The sequence below is a fragment of the Phoca vitulina genome, unplaced genomic scaffold, assembly GCF_004348235.1.
Source record: "Phoca vitulina isolate PV1807 unplaced genomic scaffold, GSC_HSeal_1.0 scaffold4, whole genome shotgun sequence".
NCBI classification, from domain to species: Eukaryota; Metazoa; Chordata; class Mammalia; order Carnivora; family Phocidae; genus Phoca; species Phoca vitulina.
Genome location: NW_022589707.1, coordinates 25,314,959 through 25,339,632, shown reverse-complemented (window position 1 = coordinate 25,339,632; position 24,674 = coordinate 25,314,959). Strand labels below are relative to the sequence as shown.

The window sequence follows — 24,674 nt, the reverse complement described above, 5'->3', positions numbered from 1 at the left end:
GACTGTAAGGGACCCTTGTCTTTATTCTGTATTCCGAGGACTGTCCTAGTGCTTAACACACATTTATTTAATCGAACATCTTTGAGAAGACAGATTTTTTTGTTCTAATCTACGTTGTCTTTCATTTATGAAACTTCTGTGAATTATTTTAATTAAGCAAAATTGGTTTAAGAGTCTGCACCACTGGGTACCCTTGACTGAGGATGGCTTGTGGCATCTTCCCCGGGGGGGGGGGGGGGGGGGGGGGGGGGCGGGATTTTCATTTCTTCCGTTGTCCGCATCACAGCTGAAGGATTCTGTGGTCTTGCTGACAACCCTGACACCACATAGTTTCTGTCATCCCTCCTGGCCTTTCCCTGGTACTAGATTTTAGCGTGGTTTTATAGTAACGGAGCAACAGATGTGTAGAAGAGCTATCAATGCCTGCTTTTGTTTACATTTAAAATAAAATACAAATGTCTGTGAAGTTTTATCAACATTTTCTTGTCAGTGTGTGTATATATATATATATGTTCAGTGATGGTTTCACTTAATGTCCTATCTCTCAAAATACCAAAATATTGATAAATAATTTTTATATATTTTATGTATTTTATATATAATTATTTTTATATTTATATTATATTAATAAGTATTAACATCAACATTAATATTAACATATATATAATATCAATATTATATAGATTTAACATGGATAGGCAGATCTTTTCCATTGTTTGGGTTTATAAAGCTGTACTATATTAAAATATTGCTTCTAAAATATTTAAAAAATAAATATTGCTTCTAGCTTTAATTTTTATACAAAAGGATTTTACATAGAAATAAAATATTTTAGATTTTGTCCTTCATATAACAAAAATTATAAAATATACTGAAATCGATATCACAAAGATGTCTGTTACCTAATCCTGCCTTCTTCCTAATATATTTTAGGTGATATTATTATTTATTAAAATTTAACTGACGATTAAAAACTCTAGAAAATTAAGATATATAAAAACTGGAGAAATTTCCTTTTCACTCTGTCTCTGCTCTATTTTCCACTTTCGACCATTCTGTCCCCCAGCCCAGGTAGCCAATCTTAATTTTTTGAATATATATATATATATATATATATATATATATATAGCTGCATAGTATTCTACTATACAGGTGGATGTTGTATAATGTAATGAGTCATCAATTGATATTTGGGTTGTTTCTAGTGTTTTGCTAACACAAAAATGACACTGTGAATATCCTTGCACACGTGCCATTTAGCACATCTGCAAGTGTATCAGTAGGATGGCTTCCTAGAAATGGTAAAGCATTTGTGTATTCCTTGAGCTTCTGTCCCTGAAGTTTGCACTAATCTATGTGTGTACCGTATGATCTATATAAAAGTAGGATTTCTCCATAGCATCGCCAGCAGATGATGTTATCTAATTTTTAAATTTTTTCCAGTCTTATTCTAGGAGGAAGTGGCGTATCCATGTATTTTTAATTTGCGTTTCTCTTATTATGAATAAAGTACAATATCTTTTCATATGTTTAAAGGCCTCCTCTACTTTCATTTTTGGTGAAATAACTGTTCACATACTTGGTACATTTTTTAATGGGTTTGCTTTCTTTTTTCCTTTTGATTTTAGAATCACTTCTTTAGAGAGAAATTATTCTTTTGTGTGTTCTAAGTTGCAAATATTTCAGTTTTGCACTTTTTTCTTTTGTTTTCTATGCACAAGTTTTTTTTTTTAATGTGGTTTAATTTATCTTTTATTTTATGACTTCTGGATTTTGAGATAAAAAGCCTTTCTTACTCCACAGTTGCTTTTTTTCCCCTTTAGGCATCCCCTAGTGTTTTCTTTAAGGATTTTAAGGTCTTGTTTTTGTACTTTTTCTTTGACCTATTTGGAATTCGTCATGAATATAGTATGAGGTGTGGACACAATTTTTTTGTTTGCCCTCTGGATGGCGTTCCAGCATCCGACACCATTTATTGAATAATCCATCTTTCCCCACTGATTTTAGATGCCACCTTTATTGAATACTAGTTCCTTTGTGCATTTGGTTCTGGTTTGTAGTTTTATTTCTGTTCCATTGGCTTGTTTCTTTTATTTATTTATTTATTTATTTTATTATGTTATGTTAATCACCATACGTTACATCATTAATTTTTGATGTAGTGTTCCATGATTCATTGTTTGCGTATAACACCCAGTGCTCCATGCAGTACGTGCCCTCTTTAATACCCATCAGCAGGCTATCCCATCCCCCCACCCCGCTCCCCTCTAGAACCCTCAGTTTGTTTCTCAAAGTCCATAGTCTCTCATGGTTCTTCTCCCCCATTGGCTTGTTTCTTATGTAACAGTAATTCATTTTTAAAGTTATTGAGCCCTTATAATTTAATATAGTGTATCATATTATTAAATTATATCATTTAACAAATTTATTGAGTCGCTACTTTGTGCCAAGTATTATTCTAGGCCCTGAAGATATAATAGTGAATAAAACCTACAACATATTCTCATCCCCATCCAAGGAGCTCACATTCTAGTGGGAGACAAACAAACAAAAAATGAGTATATGGAATATTACCTGATGGGAAATGCTATAAAGATAAAGCAGAGAGAAGATTGGTGATGGCGTGCAATTTTAAATAGGGGAGATAGAGAAGGCCACACTGAAAGGTAACATTCGAGCAGAGACTTGAAGGAGGTGAGGGCCAAGGTCGTGTGGCTACCTGCAGAAGAGTCTTGCAGAGAGAGGGCGGAGCAAAGCCTTGAAAGGGAACTGGGCCCGTACCGTTCACAGAACAGCAAGGAGGTCAGTGGGGTTGGCACAGAGTCAGCCGTAGAGAATAGAGCTGTCAGAGGAGTAGTGCAGGCTAGACCATTACTTGGGCTCTTATAAAGGAGCCTCAAGGGCCTTACAAAGGGGCTTGGAAAAAGTAAGGCTTTTCTTGCTGAGGAAATGAGAGGCCATTGGAAGGTTTTAAGCAGAAAAGTAACATGATTCGACTTAGGTTTTGATGGGGCCCCTTTGAAAATAGGTTGTAGAGAGACAAGGGCAGAAACAAGGGCATGAGTTAGGAGGCTATTGTGCTAACTGGGCAGGAGATGATGTTCGCTTAATCCAGGTAGTGATGGAAGTAGTAGTCAGATTCAGGACTGTTTCTAAGAAAGATACCACAGAATTAGATTGCAAGTGGCATATGAAAAAAATGGAAGAGTCGAGGATGAGTCCAAGGACTGAGTAACTGGAAGCTTGAGGGTACCATTACCTGAGAAGATTATAGGAGAAACTGGTTTGGGTGGAGCTAGATTTTAGAACATTAAGTTTATAATGCATATTCAGCATCCAAGTTGGGATGTTAATTGGATATACAGGTCTGGTTTCACTTGATCTTAACCAAAAGGCCGAGAAGCAATTACAGGTCTGATTTCAAAGGGGTGGGGACTGGCAGTACAAAAACTTGAGGCCAGATGAGATTCCAAAAGACAGAGTATGCATAAGAAGGGAAAGGGGTCGAGGTGTGAGCCCTAGGACCTTCCAACTTTTAGAGGTGGGGGAGGTAATTTGTCATAGAGGTTATATTTATAATAACTTTACGTTAAGTCTTTGGGTTTTTCTTTCTTTTATTACCTAACGTGAACTCCGATGAAAGCAATGTTTTTTCTTTCTCTGCTGCCTCCTTCTCTTCTACTCAATTTTAGTCGGTAGTATTATCTTTCTTAATGCTTTATCTTTGTATTGTTAAATATGCTTAAGCTTCTGTTACCCAGTGTGTTATGTTTAAATGATATCCTTTGACTTCCAGCTTTTCTTGATAAGGCAATCAGCAAATTTCCTTTATACCCCATTTCCTTTGTTTTGTTTGTGTTTTACTTAAAACTTTTCTTATTGTCAGGGCATATAATGTATTTAAATTCTCTTCTTCAACTCTAATTCCCACATTAGTTTAAATTTTAGTTCACAGTCTTTTATATAAAGTCTTTGCTCACTGATAGTCCTTTTGGTGAAGTTTCTTCAGTCATCTTTTGGATGATTTTATCCTTGTTTCTTCAAGAAGGGCTCATGGAAACAATATTATGTCTATATCTTTTTTTAACTGATCCCTTCTTTGTTAGATGAAGATCATATTGAATCTACCTTGTTGGGTTATTGTGAGAATTAAATAAATGAATGCAGTTAAATCACATAGAACAGCACCCACCATAGACCGAGTACTCAACGAATGTTAGCTGTACTAATCTTTCCCTGACATCCTCCAAACCCATCCCAATGATCTGAATCAGGTTCTCCATCCCTGTGAACCTCTACCATAGCACTTATCATACTCCACTGTAATTGTCTCTTTTATTCCTCTTTGTATCTTTTGTGCATAGCAGCATATCCAGAACAAGAAGTGCTTAATAAATTTTGAATCAAATGAATTAATATAAAATCCTTTAAAAATCAGAACAGATGCCTCTGCTTAGGATGATAGTTGGAGGTGGCGTATTCTGAGAGTGATTTGATCAAATGATTTAACTTAATAACCATGGTTTTGTTTCCAGACTTCACTTCTAATGATGATTATGGGAGAACTGGAGCCTTCAGAGGGTAGAATTAAGCACAGTGGAAGAATTTCATTCTGCTCTCAGTTTTCTTGGATCATGCCTGGCACCATTAAAGAAAACATCATCTTTGGCGTTTCCTATGATGAGTATAGATATAGGAGTGTCATCAAAGCATGCCAACTGGAGGAGGTAAGTAACTATGTGACATACTTCTGATTATGCATATGAAATCTTCAAACTACCGAAGGTATATAATTAGCCCCCTATTCAATCAGTCAATGTATATTAATCAAGTTTCCAACATGGGCAAACTACTCTGAGTAAATCAATTAATAAAATATCTGACCCCTGCTTTAAGAGACTTACAAAAACATAGAGAAGGTACAATTTATTTTTAAAAAGTTGGGCTGATATGGTTACAATAAAAACTCTTTATGAAATGGAGAGAATTTTATTGACTCATTAGTGACACATATCCTCAATGTGTTATATGGCATGCATTTTTTAAAAGATACTTCAAAGTTACATGAGAGGATTTTAATAATTTTAATAACCACTATAGCCTAATGGAATGAACATTGACCTGCCAGTAGAGAATCAGAGATAAAATTGTGATTATATTTTATCCTTTGGCCTGAACATGTAGTCATATGACTTCTAGTGACTGTCATTCTCTGAAACAGAGGAAAAATGAAGATGATGCTATTGACTCATTTTATTTTATTTTATTTTATTTTATTTTTTTTAAAGATTTTATTTATTTGACAGAGACAGACACAGCGAGAGAGGGAACACAAGCAGGGGGAGTGGGAGAGGGAGAAGCAGGCTTCCCCGCGGAGCAGGGAGCCCGATGCGGGGCTCGATCCCAGGACCCCTGGGATCATGACCCGAGCCGAAGGCAGACGCTTAACGACTGAGCCACCTAGGCGCCCCTTGACTCATTTTATAATAACATTGGGGGAATGGGCTAATTAACTGAAAATATGTGAAATATTCCCAGTGAAGCCAGTATGTGGATCTTGTGCTATTCAATACATAAATTGTATGGTGGAGGGTTCAATAATTATTGATGTAAATGTTAAGTCAGAGAATATATCATTTTGAGGCTTATCACCAGTATTGCCTGAATAGTGATCTTGATTCAAAGTCACTGTCTTTGGGGCACCTGGGTTGCTCAGTCGGTGAAGCGTCTGACTCTTGATTTGGGCTCAGGTCATGATCTAAGGGTCATGATTGATCCAGCCCTTCTCTTCCTCTCCCCTCCACCTCTGCTTGTGCCCTCTCTCAAAAAACAAACAAATAAACAAACAAACAAAAACACCCCAAAGTCACTATCTTTAATAGGTGGCATTTGACACTAGTGGGTTTCTTTAAGTCACCTTTTATGAAAAAAAAATTGCGGTGGGAATAAAATGAAACTTAAATACAGTGCATGAAAAATAGAAAAAGGCTAATTGTCAGTTAGATAGAAGCCGCAATTCTTACAAAAGAGAGATGCCTCCACTGTACAAATGGCTCTCCATGTATATACTGACCCGTTCAATGGGAGTTTTTTAGAGCTCCATTCTCTTATTTTCTATACATGAAAACATAATAACAATAAAAACCATCCTGAAAAAGTATTGGATTTATCTTGAAGAAGATACTCTTCATTCCTCAAAAGCTCTTCTTCCAAGAATAGTATTTCACAACGTGGAGGTTGAAACTCTCAGGAGATTTGTTATTAAACAACAACAACAAAAATCTGGGTGTTTTTAGAGACTAGAGGTATTTGTCTAGGTGCGGACTGGGATGTAGGAGTGGTTGTGTCTTGCTAGGTAAATCATAGGCTTTATTTATTAGTTGAAAGGTGTTGGAAGGTTTCTGGTAGGCTTAACTTTTTTGCTTTGAATATACTTTTTCTCATAGAAATAATTTCGTAAGTGGTGATTTGATTCCACCAAATGAAAGTATATTTAATCCAAATAGGGCATAGCTATATTACTAATAGTAAATTCAGAGCTGGGGGTCCCTCATTCATGAAATGAGTATTTACTGACTTGAATACTGTGTTAAGTGGGAAAACCAAGCTGAAAAATACATAGTCCATTATCTAAAGGGTTCATGTCATAGTGATCTGCGTTTTTGTGAACTATTGTATGGTATGTGAATTATATCACAATAAAGCTATTAAAAATAATGAAAGAAAAGAGGATAAGAGCAAGAAGAGCATATTCTTTTCTTTTCTCATTCTATGACCAACCTCAAAATTATTTTTAAAGTGTATGTTAGTGTTTTTTAGTATATTCACAGGGCCATATACCCATCACCACATCTTCAACTCCTCTGAAAGAAGTGTCATTAGCTATCAGTTTCCATTTCTTCATACCTACCCTGCCCCCCAACACACACACCTGGTTCTAAACAACCACCAATCTACCTGCTGCCTCTAAAATTTTCCTGTTCTGGATATTTAACACAAATGCAAACATTCAATATATGGCCTTTTATGCCCAAATAAACTTTTAAACTAGAAAAAGTTAAGAAGTCTTCATTTTGAAAACATTTAAGACTTGCTGCATTTTGTAAAAATATGAATAGAATAAGATCCTTATACTTGAGAGGTTCATGGACCAGCAGGGGAAAGAAACATATCAATAAGAAATGTAATTGGTGCTCTAATAGAAAATGAAAGAGCCATTTCTGTAGGAATGAAAAGAGGGAGTATAGGAATCGATCTCCATCTGCCTGATGTAAGGAATAACCTTCAAAGGAGGTACAAGGCTAATGTCCTCTAATAGAATGATTCACTGTGGAATTCCAATGGTGACAAGAGTGAAATTGATGGCTTTGGAGGAATTTTTTTGATTAAGAACATTAGAGCTGCCAATAAAGTAGAGAGAAGGTTAGGTTGGTCTGAAGAAGTGGGAGATTAATGAATAAATGGTAACTGGATTATTGAGAAAATTAAATGGGATAAATATAAGGTGCGTAACATAGCATCTGGTGTAAATTAGCCATTCAGTAAATATTATCTCATTTCTACTTTGTTCTGAGGTGGAGAATACTGCTAGAGAGTGTGATGTAAGATAAATACGTTCTTAGAGTCAGTTCTTGTTAGTGAGTGACTACTATGGAAATACAATGGAACTTGGTGTAATTAAGATGGGGAACCATGATGGCCATGAAAAGTCATCAATGTGAATTTTGATGATGACGAAAGTGGTTATAAGAAAAAATGATAAAAGTTGTTATCTGTAAATATGGTAGTTGTTCTTCATGACCCAATCAACAAAAGTTGGAGTATTCTATGGAAGAAAACAGATGGCATTGGACAGTTTGGAGTTCAGGCACATTGGTTGCATGCTCCAGAAATGGCAATGGGGTTGGGAGGTGATTCTAGTTTCTATGTGCCTTTCACACCCCAAAACATGACTCTGTACCAGACACTGTTCACTGTGGTGGGGTCAGGGTGGGTACAAAATGAAAACATTATCCCTTCCCTCAAATAACTTATAGGTTGGTTGGGGGAAAACATACAGAAAGAGATAGCAAGTGTTGGGATAAAGGTATTCTTAGGGCATTGCGGAAGCCCAGTTGAGGGCTTTTGGCTTGCCTCAGCATTTTAGGAAAGGCTTTCTGTAAAAGTGGGCAGTCCGATGGATGAGTAAAAATGGGAAGGGTATTCTGGACAAAAGCAACTGAGCAGAAACACAGGATGTGAAACCAGTTGGTTAGTGCAGGGAACCACAAGCATCTTCATAGAACCAGAGTATAACTGGGGGACACTGAGTGTGGAGGGAGGAATGAACCCAGAGGACCATGGCCTGGGGGCCTTGTACACCAGTCTCAGGAATTTTGTCTTGGAGAGGTTTAATCAGGGGAAGAAGGATGCAGGCAGTTTTGCATTTTAGATATATCACTTTGGCTGTAATATGAGAAACAGAATTAAGGTGGGTGCATTTTGAAACTGTGGGATGGCAGGAAGAACGTATATCTTGAAATTTGACAGAGTTAGGTTACTAAAGAAAGTTACTTAATCCTATTATACACTGAGTTTTATCCTCTGTAATATGGAGATTATATTATTTATTTTGTAGAGTTTTGTAGATTTTTCTGGCACACCAAAAGTACTTAATAAATAAAACAGCCAGTAGTAGTAATAGTAGTAGTAATAGTAGTAGTACTAATAATAGTGGTAGTAGTAGTATTTGCTGTTCTGACTAGAGGGGAGACTAGCAGGAGCTATTTCAGTAATCCAGATAATGGTTGTGAGGGACAAGAAGAAACAGAAGTTAAGCAGAGGCATTGTGAGGAGATCAAGAATGCCATATTTATATACTATTTCCATCCAAAGGAAAGGGCATCAGGGAAAATGGGCCTTCAGGGAAGACTGAGGGTTTTTTTTTCTGAAGAAATTAGAAGAAAGACAGTGATTTAGGATTAAGGATTCCCTGCACAATGGGAACTGGAAAGGGGGACAGGTAGGATTGCTATGGGTTTAGGAAGGAAGCACGTGGAGGTGAATTACATAGAACTGAGACATCTGATCAAGGCAGAAAGATCACAGGTCTTACTAACAAAGTTTCCAGTGGAGGACACCAGTAGGTGGGCTTGAATAAGTAATTGTTATAACGATGATGACGTGCATCTTGCTTTTGTAATGCACACTTGGCTCTTCTTCCCCTTTGCCTTAAATTGTCAAAACACTTAGCTTTTCATTTCTTTTTTTTTAAAATATTTTATTTATTTATTTGACAGAGAGAGAGAGCGAGAGAGGGAACACAAGCAGGGGGAGTGGGAGAGGGAGAAGCAGACTTCCTGCTGAGTGGGGAGCCCGATGTGGGGCTCGATCCCAGGACCCTGGGATCATGACCTGAGCCGAAGGCAGACGCTTAACGACTGAGCCACCCAGGTGCCCCAGGCTTTTGTTTCTAATGATCTCTGGGTCCCTGCTCCCTCCTGTCCTGCTGACTTTTGCAACTAGGTCTTTCCAGTCATCTTATAATAGGCAAACACATCCAGCACCCTAAATTCTTTGTACTTGAGACTGGCAAATGCAGTGAATACACTGAATGTATAGCGTGTCTGCTTCTCTTCTTGTTGCTGAATATTCCCTGTATGTTGTTACCTATCCAACTACATGGTGAATTGCTTGAGAGCCGTGACTCTTAAAAGTTTATTTTGGTATATTCCACGCAGGGCGTGGAGAGGCAGTCTGGTGAATTCTTATGAGGTGACCGTTTCAGCAGTACTTTGGAGTAGGCATGCCATTCCGGGAATTGTGCTCAGCATGTGTTCCCCTCCGAGCCTTGCAGTCTCAGGGTTGGAGGAGATGCTGATTCCATGGCGGGAGGACGTTACTCCTGGAGTAATGAAAGGAATTAGAAGTGCTGGACTATCTTAGTCAAAACCAAAGGTCTCCTCTATTTTCAGTCCTTAAGAGTTTCCAATTTTGGTAATTTTCTTGTCGTTGTTAAACAAGTGTTCCCCACCTTTCAAGAAGAGGCCAGTGGGGGCCTTCCCAAGGGAAGTTTTTCTTTTTTGAGCGTGGGGGAGTTTGGAGCGGAGGACCACGACACACCCGCAGTGTCCCTGAGGGTGGAGCGGCTGGTGCCCGCCACAGTCACCCTGGCCGCGTCCCCCCTGTGGCCCCTGGCCCCCAGTACAAACAGCTGTGAGTCCACCTGTTTTCATTTTGACGGCCAGCGTTGATCTGTTTCTGAACGTGCTCCAGCCAGACTTGGAACTGGAGATGAGAATGGGATATTTTCTTCCTCATTTTTGTGTTTTTGTTCAGCTCTAATATCTACAGAGCACTTGGTATGTAGTGATGTATGCTGTCCTAGGAGCGGGCAGGTAGGTGTAAATTGGCGTGGTTGGGAAACAGCATGCACAACATATTTCACATAGTTTTCCGATTTCAGTTTGTTGAAAACTCTTCCCTCAGAGGGATAGCTTGAAGACGTTATCACGGGGAAGGGCGTGGAGACAGCTCTGTGCTGATAGAATGACTTGTAGGGTGCAGACGCGAGGGAGCAAGTCAGGTGCAGGTCCTTCGCCTTCAGTTCTCCTTTAGGAACATCTCCATGTCTTGCTTTACGTTTCCTACTTTGGATCTAGATGATGGTACCATGGATTCGTAGACAAATGTAGAGTTGTTTGGTTTTTTTTTTAAGATACCATTTTATATCCCGGTGCCCATTAACTTATTCTTTTCTTTCCATGTAACCAGACTGGCCCTGAGGGTCCTCCTAAATATTTGTTTGCTTTTGTAACCAGCACTGGGGATTTTGCTAGCTTAAAAAGAGGACTCTGTGTAACTGGGCCCTTATTAACTTACTTATCCCTTAAGGTCCCTTAAGGAGATTGTAACCCTGTTTCATTATTAAAAGAGGGACAGATTTCATTGTTCTCTTGTCTTTTTTTATTTCCAGGATACTGCTTTTTTTTTTTTTTACACTTCACCAATACCTTGCCCTACCACAGAGCCCCACAGCTGACAGCAAGAGAATTCTAGGCAGGCTGGTGTTTGGATAATGGGTAGTTGGATTGACTATATTCAGTGACTCACTCTCTCGTAAAAGTACCTGGGTTTGGCTTTTATGATAGTGCGTGGTGGGAGGTGGGGCGTGGGATATGAGAAGCAGCTAGGGACTTAGGATATGTAATCGGTTTCCACAGAGCTGTTGAGATCCTTTTGTAACCGCAAAATGGTCTTCATTAAGTATTTGTCTTGGCAGCCATTATATATGCATTGTAATAAAAATATTTACTATGTTAAGTTGCAGAATTAAAATCTGTGTGTGTTTTCTCTACCACCACTGCTTGGCAGTTTTCATCTTTAAGTCACTAGAAGAAAACAAATTAGGAGGAAAATTGGCAAGAAGTTGCTAAAGGAAAAAAAAAAAACTTGGGAGGGAAATTGGCAAGAAATATGAAAAACTTGGGAGGGAAGTAAGCAAAGAAATGAGTTAAGGACTGTTCTGGAAAATAAATTCCATCATGCACATACCGCAAGTCTAATTAAATTGAATTTGACCTCTGGATATCCAGATCTGGCCAAAACTAACCTGTATGAACAGAGGCTTAACCTTTGGATGGTCAGTCCACCAATATAGGAGAATTCAGGAATGTTCATTTGAGAGATCTGTAAATAAAAAGAGGCCATATGAATTAACATTTGCATTCAGTAGCAGCCAAGACATAATGGAGACGTAAAACAGATATTTGAAACACATTGAACTATGTCCCCTAAACCAGAATAAACCACACTTAATAACTGCACCATGAACCACCTGTAATTTTCTCCTAATAGGTAATTAAGTTGGAAAGCACTGCCATTTATTTACTGTAATATGAAGCAAGTACATTTATTTTATAAAACCATTGAACCAGAACCTAACAGAAATGCCATAGCGTTTCCTGAACTGAACTGTTATTTCACTTCATCTGAGCCCTGGAACTTAAAAATAAACACTAGCTAACATCTGTCTAGTGAGCACATGTCAGCTCTGCTGTGCTAAGCACTTTGCACACATCGGTCCATTGAATTCTCACTTTCTCGTTATCCAGTGACAACTTTGCTTAGAGTTTGCATCAAAGAGAAACTGTGCTGAATTCTAACAGTGTGAACCTGACTTTAGGAATTGAAATTACAAATCCTGGAATTAATTATCAGCTTAACAAATGAGAGTTTTACATCTCTAAAACCAAAATAACTGTAAGACTGCTCGTCTTAGGAAGATTTGGGCAAGTCAACAGAACAGTATTATAAAAATTTAATTATAATGGTCTGGGACTAGGCTATCTCGTGAATAAATAACGAAATGAAGATATTTAAGGTAGGTTTTCGTATTAAAAAACAAAACAAAAAAATCATGAAGTTTTCCGAAAGTAAAAGCCATGATGTATCATTATGTCTATGCCTAAGGTTTCATCCCTCCTGAAGAACTGGGATTCTGAGCAAAACTCTTGGAATTTTCCTCTTTGTAACAATGGCTAATAAAACAAGATCAAGGGAAGATCTTACACTTATATTTTCATAGAACCTTAGAACTCAGTCATGTTCATAAAGGTCTTTGTAGGAAGAGAAACGGTTTTTCTAAAAATTCTGAGTACAAGTGTTCTCTTAACAAATCAGCCCCCGAAATGACAATTGTATTACCATCAATGTCTTTCAGAACGAAGTCTATAATACCTAATTTTTATTCAGAAGGTTTAGCTAGCCTCGATTCAAATTTACTAAATTAAAAAGTTGATTTCAACAAATATTTGAGTTCCTCCTATGGACACAGTAGTATGTTAGGCACTCTGGATGCTGCCTGCAAGTGTAGCAAGGGTCTCTGTCTGCAATTAATTTTTGACTTACAGATATTTGGGGGGAAAGATATATATATGTGTGTCTGTGTGTAGATAGATATTCACTCACTTAGTAAATATTTATATATATATTCACTCATCTAGTAAGTATTTGTGAGTGTAAACATTGAACTAAGGACTCTGCCCAACTCTGGGAATTATTACTGAACAAGACACAATCCCTGTCCTTAAGGGGCTTTTATTCTAGTGGAGATGGCCAAATAAAAACCAGAGCAGTTTGATGAATTGATTAGTTAATTCTATGATAGGGATTAATATAGGGTCCTTAAATGAGTACAGAGAAGTAGCATTTAATCTGATCTTAGAAGTTCAGGCAAGGCTTCCCTGGAGGAAGTGACATCTCAGGTGAGAGATGTTGGATGTGTAGGAGTCATTTGAGTGAAGAAGAACAAGGAGAACATTCCAGAAAGAGAACAGAATGTACAAGGCCTAGAGCTCAGAGGGAGCACTGTATATTTGAGGACCTGTAGTCAGTTCTCTGTTGCTAGAGTGTAGAATGAAATGGGCCGGGAGCCAGGAGAGAGGGTTGCACTTTTGCAGGAGCTCTAGGTAGGGAAGCAAGACTGGGGTCTGGAAAGACAGGGGTATATTGTGATAGCTGAACTGGGAGAGGACAGTCAGATCATGGTTTCTGTCCTTCCATATGCCAGCAATTAAAAAAAAAAAAAGCCAAAAGAGGCAGAAAGACAAATTCATCTGTTCCACTTTTGTGTTTCATGTAAATCCAGTTGGTGAAATCCAATTCTCATCCGGCATTCCAGCTGCAGAGAAGTCAGAGAAACATGGTAATTGGTGGGAGCACAGGGAAGTACCCTAGGAGGAGAGCAAATGGGTCTCCAGCATCCTCTGTGCTGGCTTTTCTTTACTGGGGGGAGTGCCATAATAAAAACAACATTTTAGGAAGATTCATCTAATATAATATGCAAATTGGAGGGTGATAATGGAGATGTTGTGGTTAGAAGTTTATGAAATACTGTCATTCCAATTTTGAAAAAAAGGAAGTAAAATTTTTAAGGGACTTGTTGAAGATCCATAATTGATGGGACCAGCAAGAGAATCCAAGTCTTCTGACTCCTTATCTTTTTTCTGTTCTCTATTAGGGTTATTGCTTATTGGAAAAGAAACTCTATATTAGACTCTAAGGACTTACCCATTGAACATTGCTGACTTTAAGTTAGAAGTTTAGGCTAATTAATCTTACTGTGATGTTAACAGTATCATTAAACCATTAAGATTGTAAATCTGCCATTTGTAAAGGGAAAGATTATGATAACAAAGCCTTGTGACCTAATGGCATTGAGAACTCCATGACATAGTTGTGAAGACTATTTGCAGGCTGTTTGTTTTCATGGAAATGATATGTCAAGCCACATGGTCCTAAATAAGCGTATCTTGGGAAAGCCACCTATACTACACACTTGAAATTTAAATAAGTCAGGAAATTTCTTCCCAGATCCTCTTCCAAATTGTCTTCTCCTTTTCCTTTCCCCGTGAGGCAGAATCTCTTCTTCATGCCTCATAGCCTCAAATTTAAAATATGGAAGTCCAAGTAGGTGGGCAGCCCACAGAGGGGAGGAAGCCTGCTTGGGGCGAGTTGAGCAGCGGGGGCTCCAAAGTCAGGTCTTAAGAGAATAAGGATCATGGTGGGATTATTTCAGAGGAAATGGGTGACTGAGTGTTGAAGACCGGCTTCTAAGGAACTGAATTCCAAAGCTGACTTAGGTACTAGGGAGCTGGGAGCTGAATTACCAAGTCCAGAGCAGGATCAACCATAGGATAGCACAGTAATGTGCGGCATAGTACTGGGAAAGAAGTGCTTTATCAGGCATTGGATTTGTCCCAGAATCTTGGGTGGGTAGACCTAGAAGAGATAGTAAAGGAATTAACAACTTCCTAAATGCCAGTTCTTAGACCAGCTGAATCAAAATCATCTAGGAAGCTTTTAAAAACTAGATTTTTAAATGTCATTTCAGAGAATCTGAAATCTGGAGTCCAGAAGTTATATGAATGTAATGTAGAGTCAGAATAAGAGAAACAAGATTCTTTGTTTAAGTATCTTTTCTAACTTTACTTCCTTGGGAGTATTTACCCAGGGACACCTTAAATCATTGCATTTCACGGTTCTTCCTTTAAAAATGCTTATGTTATTTTCAAATACAAATACAGACCTACATACATGCAGAAATAAACACTAAAGAAGGATAGAGATATTAACAGAATTACGTATATACTCAAAAGTTCATACATAAAACCATATATATATGTATATCTCTGAATGTTAAACAATAGTTTAATACTGGTGACAAGACTGTAACATCCATTACATGAAAGAAATAGCTTTCTGTACTTTTGTTGGCTGCAATATAAATTATATTGGAATTTGAGTGTTCTGCTATAAATTTGGTCAGTACCAAATCTCAATGAAAAAAGAGCTTTTATTTTTCAAGTTGATAAAAAGTTCTCACTTCTTAAACTTCTAACAAAGATTAATCTTTAACCAGTGTTTCTATGTACAGCTACTTGTAATCAACAAATTATCTTTCCTAATAAGCAGAACTCCAAGTTTTAATTTATGAATTCATTCATGTGTATTTACTGCTATAGAAGTTAACTTCTGTTGATAAATCATATAGAACTACTCAACACTCTTAAGATAACATCCATGTTTACAAAAGCTATGTGCAAAAATGGTTAAAATTCATTCTTTTGCTCTCTTTCTAGAGCTCTCTTAGCTTTCTCGCATTCTCTCCTTCCCTTCCTCTGTTCTCCCTACCCCTTCTCTCTGTTCTCGCAACACTTCTTTTTGTCTCCCTCCTTGCTCATTTTCCTTGTGTATAAAGCACAGTGCTTACTAATTATTAAACATTAATAACATTGGCACTGTCTAGTGATTTACTGTTAAAAACATGCTTTATTACATGTTATTACCTCTAAAGTTCATGTTCTCTCAACCCACGCTTCACACCCTTCTCCCTTACCACAAGCAGCTATATTGTCAAGGTTGTTCTAAAGAGTGATAAGGTAGCCTTAAAACAAGGTTTATGATGTTTTCATATCTACAAAGTCACAGAAAGCTCAAAGGTACTCAGCAAATATTGCAGAATTGCAAAGAACCATTAAATGTAACACTCCACCCTTTTCTTAAAGTTCTCCCTCTCTTTAATGTAATGACACCCTATATCATTCCTCTGTTGTATGTTCAAGTCAGTTAGTGAGCTTTATATTAGCAATTCCTCTTTAACAACTTCTGGTTTGTCTGGCTCAGTTGAATAATATTAGGGTGGTGTTTAGGTGCATTTTTAAAAAGTAAAATGATAAACATTTGTGCAAAAAGTGCATATTTCACATTGGGCATATTATACATTTCTTAATAGTAAGTTAATCTTTATTGCACACTTATTATAGTATTACTTTGACCTTCTCTCATACTCTTTATCTAGGTATTTTCAAGTGTTTTACAATCTCAAACAGGCCTAATATATTATATGCACAGAATCCTTTGACGTTGGCATTTGCCTTTCTGACCAGCGTATTGTAAAGGAAGTTAGCCAAAAGAGTAAGGATCTGTATGAGCAGGTAGAATAACCACAAGATGCAAATTCTTGGGCTCTTCTCTAATTCATCTGAGTAAGAGTAGGTACAACAGTTTGAACAAGCTCCCCAGGTGATTCTGAAATAATTGGTCCATGTACTTCACTTTGAGAACCAATGATCCACATATTTGATTTTATCTATAGATAAACTGTGCTGAGGAAATTATGAAAAGATGAAATGATGGTGTAGCAGGGCTTCAGAAAAAGGTTTTTCAGGGTCTCCTTCAACAAGAAAGTTTAACACAATGTTTAAAAGTTTATATTTGATTTATGTTATGGCTTAGGTTTTTTATTTAAAAATCTCAGTAGTCAGTTTTTACATAAGAAGTTACATCATGCCCAGCATCTTAATGGCACTGAATGATTTCCTCCAACAATTTTTATGGATAGCTCCAGAGGAACTCAAGTTGTGTGCCGGTGAGGAGAAATAGCATTTGTCTCTCTGTGCGAGTCTTCTCTAAGTAACACATGCCCTTACAGTGCTTGTCAAACTCAAGAGTACCAAGCGGTACAATTTTTTTTCAGTTTATAATTTTCACATAAAAGAAAATCTGCTGTGAAGGCTTAAAACCAACACCCTTAAGATAAATATATTATCAGAATTGAGTGCCCTTAGTAATCAGCAAAGATAAATGTTTAATACTTTATACAAAAGTGTTTTATGTTTAACCAAGTAGAAATAGCCAAACACTAATAAAGAAATCTACAAATGAACAATAAACTAGGCAATCAGAGCAAGTACTCATATGAGCAACAGGATATTGGTATTACTAATTTGTTTGATCTTAAAATAATGAGCTTATTTACAATTCTAGTCAATCTATCTCAACTACTTTGTTTCCTTTCAATCTCAGCTGTTTCCTATGAATTACACTCTTTGAGAAACTTATTAAATTATCCACATTTATACATTTCTCTTCATAAATGGCTTCCGTCCAGAAAAGGAAGCCAAATATGCTAGCTCAGAACCTCAAATTTTTTCAGATGTGGGAATCTTTTATTTTCATGCTTTTTGAAAGATAGTCTGTATCCTAGTATCCATTCTGGATAGGAAACAATTATATGACAACATCCCTGTTTTCTGACTGCTTTGTTAGGGGCCTGGACAAATTCGAAGTAGAATTTTTAACCAAATCTTTCTACCATCATTTTTTCACAAATCCCCAACCTTGAAGCAGTCACTATGATGAGTGTGATATGTACTTTTCTGATCCATTTAATTGAATTTACACCTATGTATACATGTACTTATCAATAAATATTTAACAGTTTTGTTTGGGTGGCTTTAAATTTATGTAAGTGGTAGACTTTCCACACATCATTCTTCAACTTGGTTTCTTTGTTCCTATTATCTTTTTGAGGTCTAGCCATGCTACTTATATGTGGAAATATATTTCATTCTTATATTCCTATGTCACATTTATTTACTCATTCTGCTACTGATGAACATTTAGATTGTTCCAAGATTTTACACAATACTGCAATGAAAATCTTTGAATATTTCTTTTTGCACATCTGTAAGAATTTCTCTGGAGTAGATATCTAGCAATTGAATTGAGATGTTTTTGGGTACATAGGAACATTTCAAATTTTACTAGATACTGCCAAGTTGCACTTTAAAGTAGTTGCACCAATTTATACTACCACCAGTTATTTATGAGTGTTCCCATTGATTCACATCATTGAAAGTTCTTGTTATTGATACTTTAATTTTTGCCATTCTGATTTGTAAAAAGTCCTATCTCTTTTTTTCCCCCTAATTTGTAGTTCCCTGATTACTGGTGAGGTTATACATACTTTCATGTTTGTTTGCCATTCTGATTTCATATCCTTTGCCAATTTGGGCGGGGGGGGTCAGGTATTGTGGTGATTATGAGCTATGCCTTACAGACCACTGTTGTAGGCAGTGGAACTGAACAGTGGCCCCAGTTGCTATACATGAAATCCTTCACTCACGGAGTTTGTGTTCTTCCACAGGTAGCTTCCCGTGGATCATTGAGTGTGGCACGATACTAAAGCAGATTTGTGTTTAGAGGATGTGGGACTTACTTATTAAGTGATATTGGTTCAGAGACTCCCAGATGGCTTTCCAAGAGTCAGTTAGATTTAGACAGTGGTCTAGGGTCCTTCCGTCCAACCTTCTGTCCTTCTCTCCTTCACTTGGGGGTTGGACTTGCATTAAGGTCTGACATATCTCCCAGCCTTCCCTGCCCCCTTCCCTGTTTCCTTATGCACCAGTATTTCCCCTAATAAAATCATTAAATGTTTAATTCTGTCTTAGCTTAAGAGAAGAGATCTTCAAAATTACTTGGAGGGGATCTAAACTAATAGGAAATTGAATATGTCTTAAGTGTTAGACAAGATTTTTTGTCTTCTAGCAATGCTTTCCTCAACAGCATTTTAATGGTGTATAAAATGCCATTTTTTTTTTAAGTGTGGTACATCTAACCAGAGGTTATCACAGCTACTATCCAAAATTAAAAACCTAAAAAAATTTCCTCACCCACAGAAACTGGATGATTTACTAGCAAGTAATCAAAATTTATTTCAAAGCACAAAAGGACTTGAGTAGATATATTACCATTGTAAAGCTGGTTTAGTGTCTACTAGTTCAAAAGACACTATCATTAGATGATTTTATAATTGAATTGTATCTCACCCTTAAGTAACATATACTTCCTCTATTATTTAAACTATACCAAACCAGAGAAAAAGATGGAAAACTCTTCAACTAGTTTTCTTTTCTTAAAAATTGAAGTGTAGTAGACATACAATATTATATTAGTTTCTGGTATACAGCATATTGATTCAACAGTTATATGTATTATGAAGTGATCACCATGATAAATCTAGCTACCATCTGTCACCATACAAAGTTGTTATGTACTATTAACTTTATTCCCTATACTGTACATTATATCCCTGTGCCTTAGAGTTTATACCTTTTATCCCCCTTCCCCTATTTTGCCTATCCCCCATCCCTCTCCCCTCTAGCAACCACCAGTTTGTTCTCTGTGAATCTGTTTCTGTTTTGTTCGTTCATTTGGCTTTTTTTTTTTTTTTTTGATCCCACATATAAATGAGATCATAAGGTGCTTGCCTTTCTCTGACTTATTTCACTTTTTGTATTCCTGCCAACAGTGCACAAGGGTTCTCTTTTCTCCCATTTTTATAGAGCCAGAATAGTCTTAGTACCAAAATCTGAAAAATAACATAAAAATAAAACTATAGCTAATCATACTAATGATACAGATATTCAAATAAAATGTTATCAGATAAAATATTAATAAATAGATTCCAACATGGTATAAGAAATGATAAAATATGACCAAGCAAGATTTATGATAGAAATGCAAGGGTGCTTGTATTGCAATATAAAGAAATCTTTAAATACAGTATAATTTGTTATATTGATAAGGAGGAAAACCATATAGCAGGGTCAGTAGATGCTACAAGTGTACATAAAATTCAGCAGTCATTTATAATAAGAATTTAAAGTAAAAATAGAAGTAGAAGGAAACTTCATAAATACAGTAACTTTTTTTAACCCAACATCCTGAGGTAGACAGGATTTTAAATGGTGAAAAATTAATGTCATTTGTCTTAAAATAGGGGCAATATTAAATGTTTGTGAAAAGATTGTTTATACAAAGAAAACCCAAAGAGGTTCTAGCAAAGAGCAAACAAACAGAAAACAAAAGTCTGTTAGGATTATTAAGGGAGTACAATAAGATGGCTGGATAATAGATAAGCATACAAAAATAACTAGCTTTTCTTTATGCTAGCAACGGTCATCAAGAAATAAAAATGGAGGGATGCCTGGGTGGCTTAGTTGGTTAAGCGGCTGCCTTCAGCTCAGGTCATGATCCCAGGGTCCTAGGATCGAGTCCCGCATCCAGCTTCTTGCTCAGCGGGGAGCCTGCTTCTCCCTCTCTGCCTGCAGCTCCCCCTGCTTGTGCTCTCTCCCTTTCTCTCTGACAAATAAATAAAAATCTTTAATTAAAAAAAAAGAAATAAAAATGGAAAGCTATTCAATTCACAATAGTTTAAAACAATAAACAATAAAATACTGAGGGGTACTGGTGGGAATGTAAATTGGTGCAGCCACTGTGGGAAACTTAATTAAAAATTTTACTACCATATGACCTATCAATTGTACTTCTGGGTATTTAACCAAAAGAAGCAAAGTCACTATCCTGAAAATGTATCTGTACCCCCATGTCCATTCCAGCATTATTTAGAATAGCCAACATATGGAAACAACCTAAGTGCCCATTGACAGACAAATGGAAAAAGAAGATATTTTATCTATCTATCTATCTCCACCTACATACACATACATATAATGGAATATTATCCAACCATAAAAAACATGAAATCTTTCTGTTTGCGACAACATGAATGGACCTAGAAGATATTATGCTAAGTGAAATAAATGAGACAGAAAAAGACAAATACTGTATGATCTCACTTACACGTGGAATCTTAAAAAACTTGAACTCATAGATACAGCAAACAGATTGGTGGTTGCCAGAAACAGGGATGGGGCGGGGGGTGGGTGTGAGAGGACGAAATGGATGAAGGTGATCAAAAAGTACAGACTTCCAGTTTTAGAGTAAATAAGTCCTGCGGATGTCATGTACAGCAAGGTGGCCATTAGTTAACAATACTGTAGTATATATTGGAAGATTACTAAGAGAGCAAATCTTATAAGTTCTTTTCACACAAAAAATAAATTTGTAACTGTGTGAGGTGATAGATGTTAACTAAATTTATTGTGTGAATCATTTTGCAATATATACATATATCAAATCATGTTGTACACCTGAAACTAATACAATTTTATATGTCAATTATATCTCAATTTAAAAATATTAGGGATGGGGTGCCTGGGTGGCTCAGTTGGTTGAGGGTCCAACTCTTGGTTTCGGCTCAGGTCATGATCTAGGATTGTGAGATTGAGCCCTGCATCTGGCTCCATGCTGGGTGTGGAGCCTGATTAAGATTCCCCTCTTTCCCTCTCCTTCTGCCCCTCCCCACTATGCACACGTGTGTATGCTCTCCCTCTCTCACTCTAAAAAAATAAAATAAAATAAAAATAAATAAATAATAGGCATAAATCTAACAGGAAGTATATAGGAAATATATGAAGTAAACTCTTACTGAAGGATCTAAAACAAGATCTGCCTTGGTGTGGATCCTGGCTCCAAACTAGCTGTGCTATTTTGGAATTATATTTATCTTTTCTAACTTTTAATTTCTTCATATTTAAAATGAGGATAAGGCTGTTTTGAATATTTAAAAAGTTAATACATGTAAAGTGCTTAAAGTGGTATGTGACACATAGTAAGCCCTCAGTATACATTAGCGAATATTACTATTACTTTTGGTGTTGCTGATATTGTTATTATATAGAAGACTTAATGAGCAAAAAGAGCCAAAAGATTTATGAATAAGAATTGTGCTTTGTCAGATATTAAATCATACTTAATGCCATTAAAAGACCAAAACCAAAAAAACAGCAGAGTATTAGTATAGGAATAGGAAATGGATCAGAGGAACCAGAGAGCCCAGAAATAGATCTTAGAAAATATGAGAACTCTCTATATAGTAGGTGATATTTAAATTCAGAGGAAAATTATTTAATAAATCGTGTCTGCTATCCAACTAAAAGGAAAGAAGGTTAGATTCTTACACCATTGTACAAAAAAAAAATTGTACCTTGAATATTTTTTTTAATTTTATAATAATAATAAACATTTTAAGAGAAAATTTAGGATATTACAAGAGCAACCTGAAAGTGGAGTAGTACTTTTTAACCAGTATAGGAATTTGGGTAGATATATTGACTTCATGAAAATGAAAATTTTGCATTGTCACATGGTATAAACAGAGTGAAAACAAATAGCAGAAAAAGTTGTTAATATCTGTAACACACAAAGACAAATGAGAGAAATTTGCCTGGAACAGCCTCTTATTTGTTGTCTTAAAAAAAGAAAATTAATGTCATAAAATTGCATCTGTGCTCCTTGGACATTTAAATTCAGTAGGGAAAGTGGAAATGTTCATTCATGATCTTCTATTATTTCTTATTTTCCCCTTCACTTTTCTTGTCTCTTTTATTCTGCCAATATCTTCTTGCTTTTTTCTAAAGATACCTACTTCGACACTATTCCTTTCCCATTTTCTTTCTCTGCTTTGTACACTTTTCTTCATTTCCTTTTCTTATATGCACCCCTTTCTTTGTTGCTTCATGTTTGGTTACCCACCCTTCCTTCATTCTCTCTTTCTCTCTTCCTTCATTCCACAAATCTTTATTAAATGTTTGTACTGGGCTAGGATTTTGTATCCTCTAAATTCATAATCTATTCCCTAAGTGTAACTATGTCATAATCATACCATCAACATAACTACTGCTATTTCTAAATTTTAAAAATATTAAAATCTTTTAACTGATTAACTAGTATGGTGTTGAATTCAAATCTGAGGAAATGAAAACTCCAATAATTCTAGCACCATCTGGCTTTTTAATAATGTGTTAGAAAATTTGCCTTCTTTATAAAAGCCTGCACTCAATACATTCACCTAAGGCAAACTGTTCTTTATTTTTTTCACTCTAAAAGATTTATTTTTTTTAAAAGAGAATGGGATTTGGGGAAGTCAGTGTGGTGCAGGAGAGAAATAAACATGCGAGCTTTCTTGTTCTTTGCTCTAAACCAAGTACAGAGGATGTGCTTCATCCACCAGCTCAGGAAAAACCTAAGGACTGAGGTGCTTTTTCAGTGAGGCTACAGATTTTAGACTCTGGAGGGTAGAATTCAGCTATAGTCCTTGTATTTGGATAGAATCCTAGATATGTGGTTTGGCTTATGGGTTGAAAAAAATCATTTAGTTCAGGGGCACCTGGGTGGCTCAGTCGGTTAAGCGTCTGCCTTCGGCTCAGGTCATGGTCCCAGGGGTCCTGGGATCGAGCCCCGCATCGGGCTCTCTGCTCAGCGGGAAGCCTGCTTCTCCCTCTCCCACTCCCCCTGCTTGTTTCTCTCTCTCGCTGTGTCTCTCTCTGTCAAATAAATAAAATCTTAAAAAAAAAAAAATCATTTAGTTCAGTAGAAGGAAATGAAGCACTTGGTTTGCTACGTCTCAACCACCAAGGTCTTCCTCACCTGCAGGGCTGCTGGCTGTCAGTGACGTCTCTATGTGATCGATCTCCGACGCCTGCATGGCCAACTCTACTGAGTCCTACTGCATGTCCTCCAACATGTCAGCGTTTTTTTTATCTCAGACCTCTGGCCCCACTATGTCAGGAGGATTGACATTAACAGTGCATGGGGGCAGTGGCTAGCATGGTTCTAGCCTCCAGGAGCTGCCAAATAGTTTTTTAGTTTTTAATATAAACGAATAGTTGTTCCTTTACCTGCTTTATGAGTTTAGAGTTTCATATAGGAAGTTCTATTTAACTTTCATAAGGTGGACAACAGAAACCAATGAATAACAGAAGTAACCATTTTGACAATTTAAATATTGTTAATGGTGGTGGTAGGTCAAGGAGAGAGGGTGGATTGCTTCTGGATTGTGAAAGAAAAAGGAGAAATAGTATGGAAGTTTTTTTTTTTTGTTTTTTGTTTTTTAGTAGAGGGAGAGAGAAGAAGGTGGTAACAAAAGAGAAGAGTAGATGTTTGCAGATGAGAGGAGCACAGGTTGAACAACCTTTTTGAACTAAAGGGAGAGTGCTACCTGTCTAACTCATTCTTCATGTCTCAGGCGAACCTCATGTCTTCCAGAAATCCTTCTGGCATTTTCTATTATAAGATACTTCTGTTGTCTGTACAATTAATTTGCCAATTAATTGTGTACTGCTTTGTAACTTAGATTAAAAGAATTAATTAAGTCATTGGGGTGTTAGTTAGCATTCTCCAGGACTAGGGCTTATCTTCCAAATTAGACTTAACAATAACCAGGAGTCAAGGACTATTTCTTATAAACTCTAATCTTCTTTTACAATGCCTGGCATGGGTGTTGCGTGGAGTTCACTAACTGGGAGTAAGGATGTTATGACCCATGTGGACAGTGGTGACAGGAGAGGCAGAGTAGATGACAGAAGACTTAGGATTGAGGTGCTGAGGATGGATGGGGAAGAAGACTGTGGTAGGTGGGTGAGAGAAGTATGGAAAGGAATTGCCTT

The 24,674-nt window shown here is 36.8% G+C and overlaps 1 protein-coding gene across 1 annotated transcript in view; it reads left to right on the top strand.

Moving 5' to 3' along the window:
- CFTR (CF transmembrane conductance regulator) overlaps positions 1 to 24,674 on the top strand; it is a 164,831-nt gene that overhangs the window by 65,291 nt on the left and 74,866 nt on the right. The window contains exon 11 of the mRNA XM_032401186.1: positions 4,536 to 4,727. Within this exon, the coding sequence (XP_032257077.1) occupies positions 4,536 to 4,727 (192 nt within the window). The remainder of the gene's footprint in view (positions 1 to 4,535; positions 4,728 to 24,674) is intronic.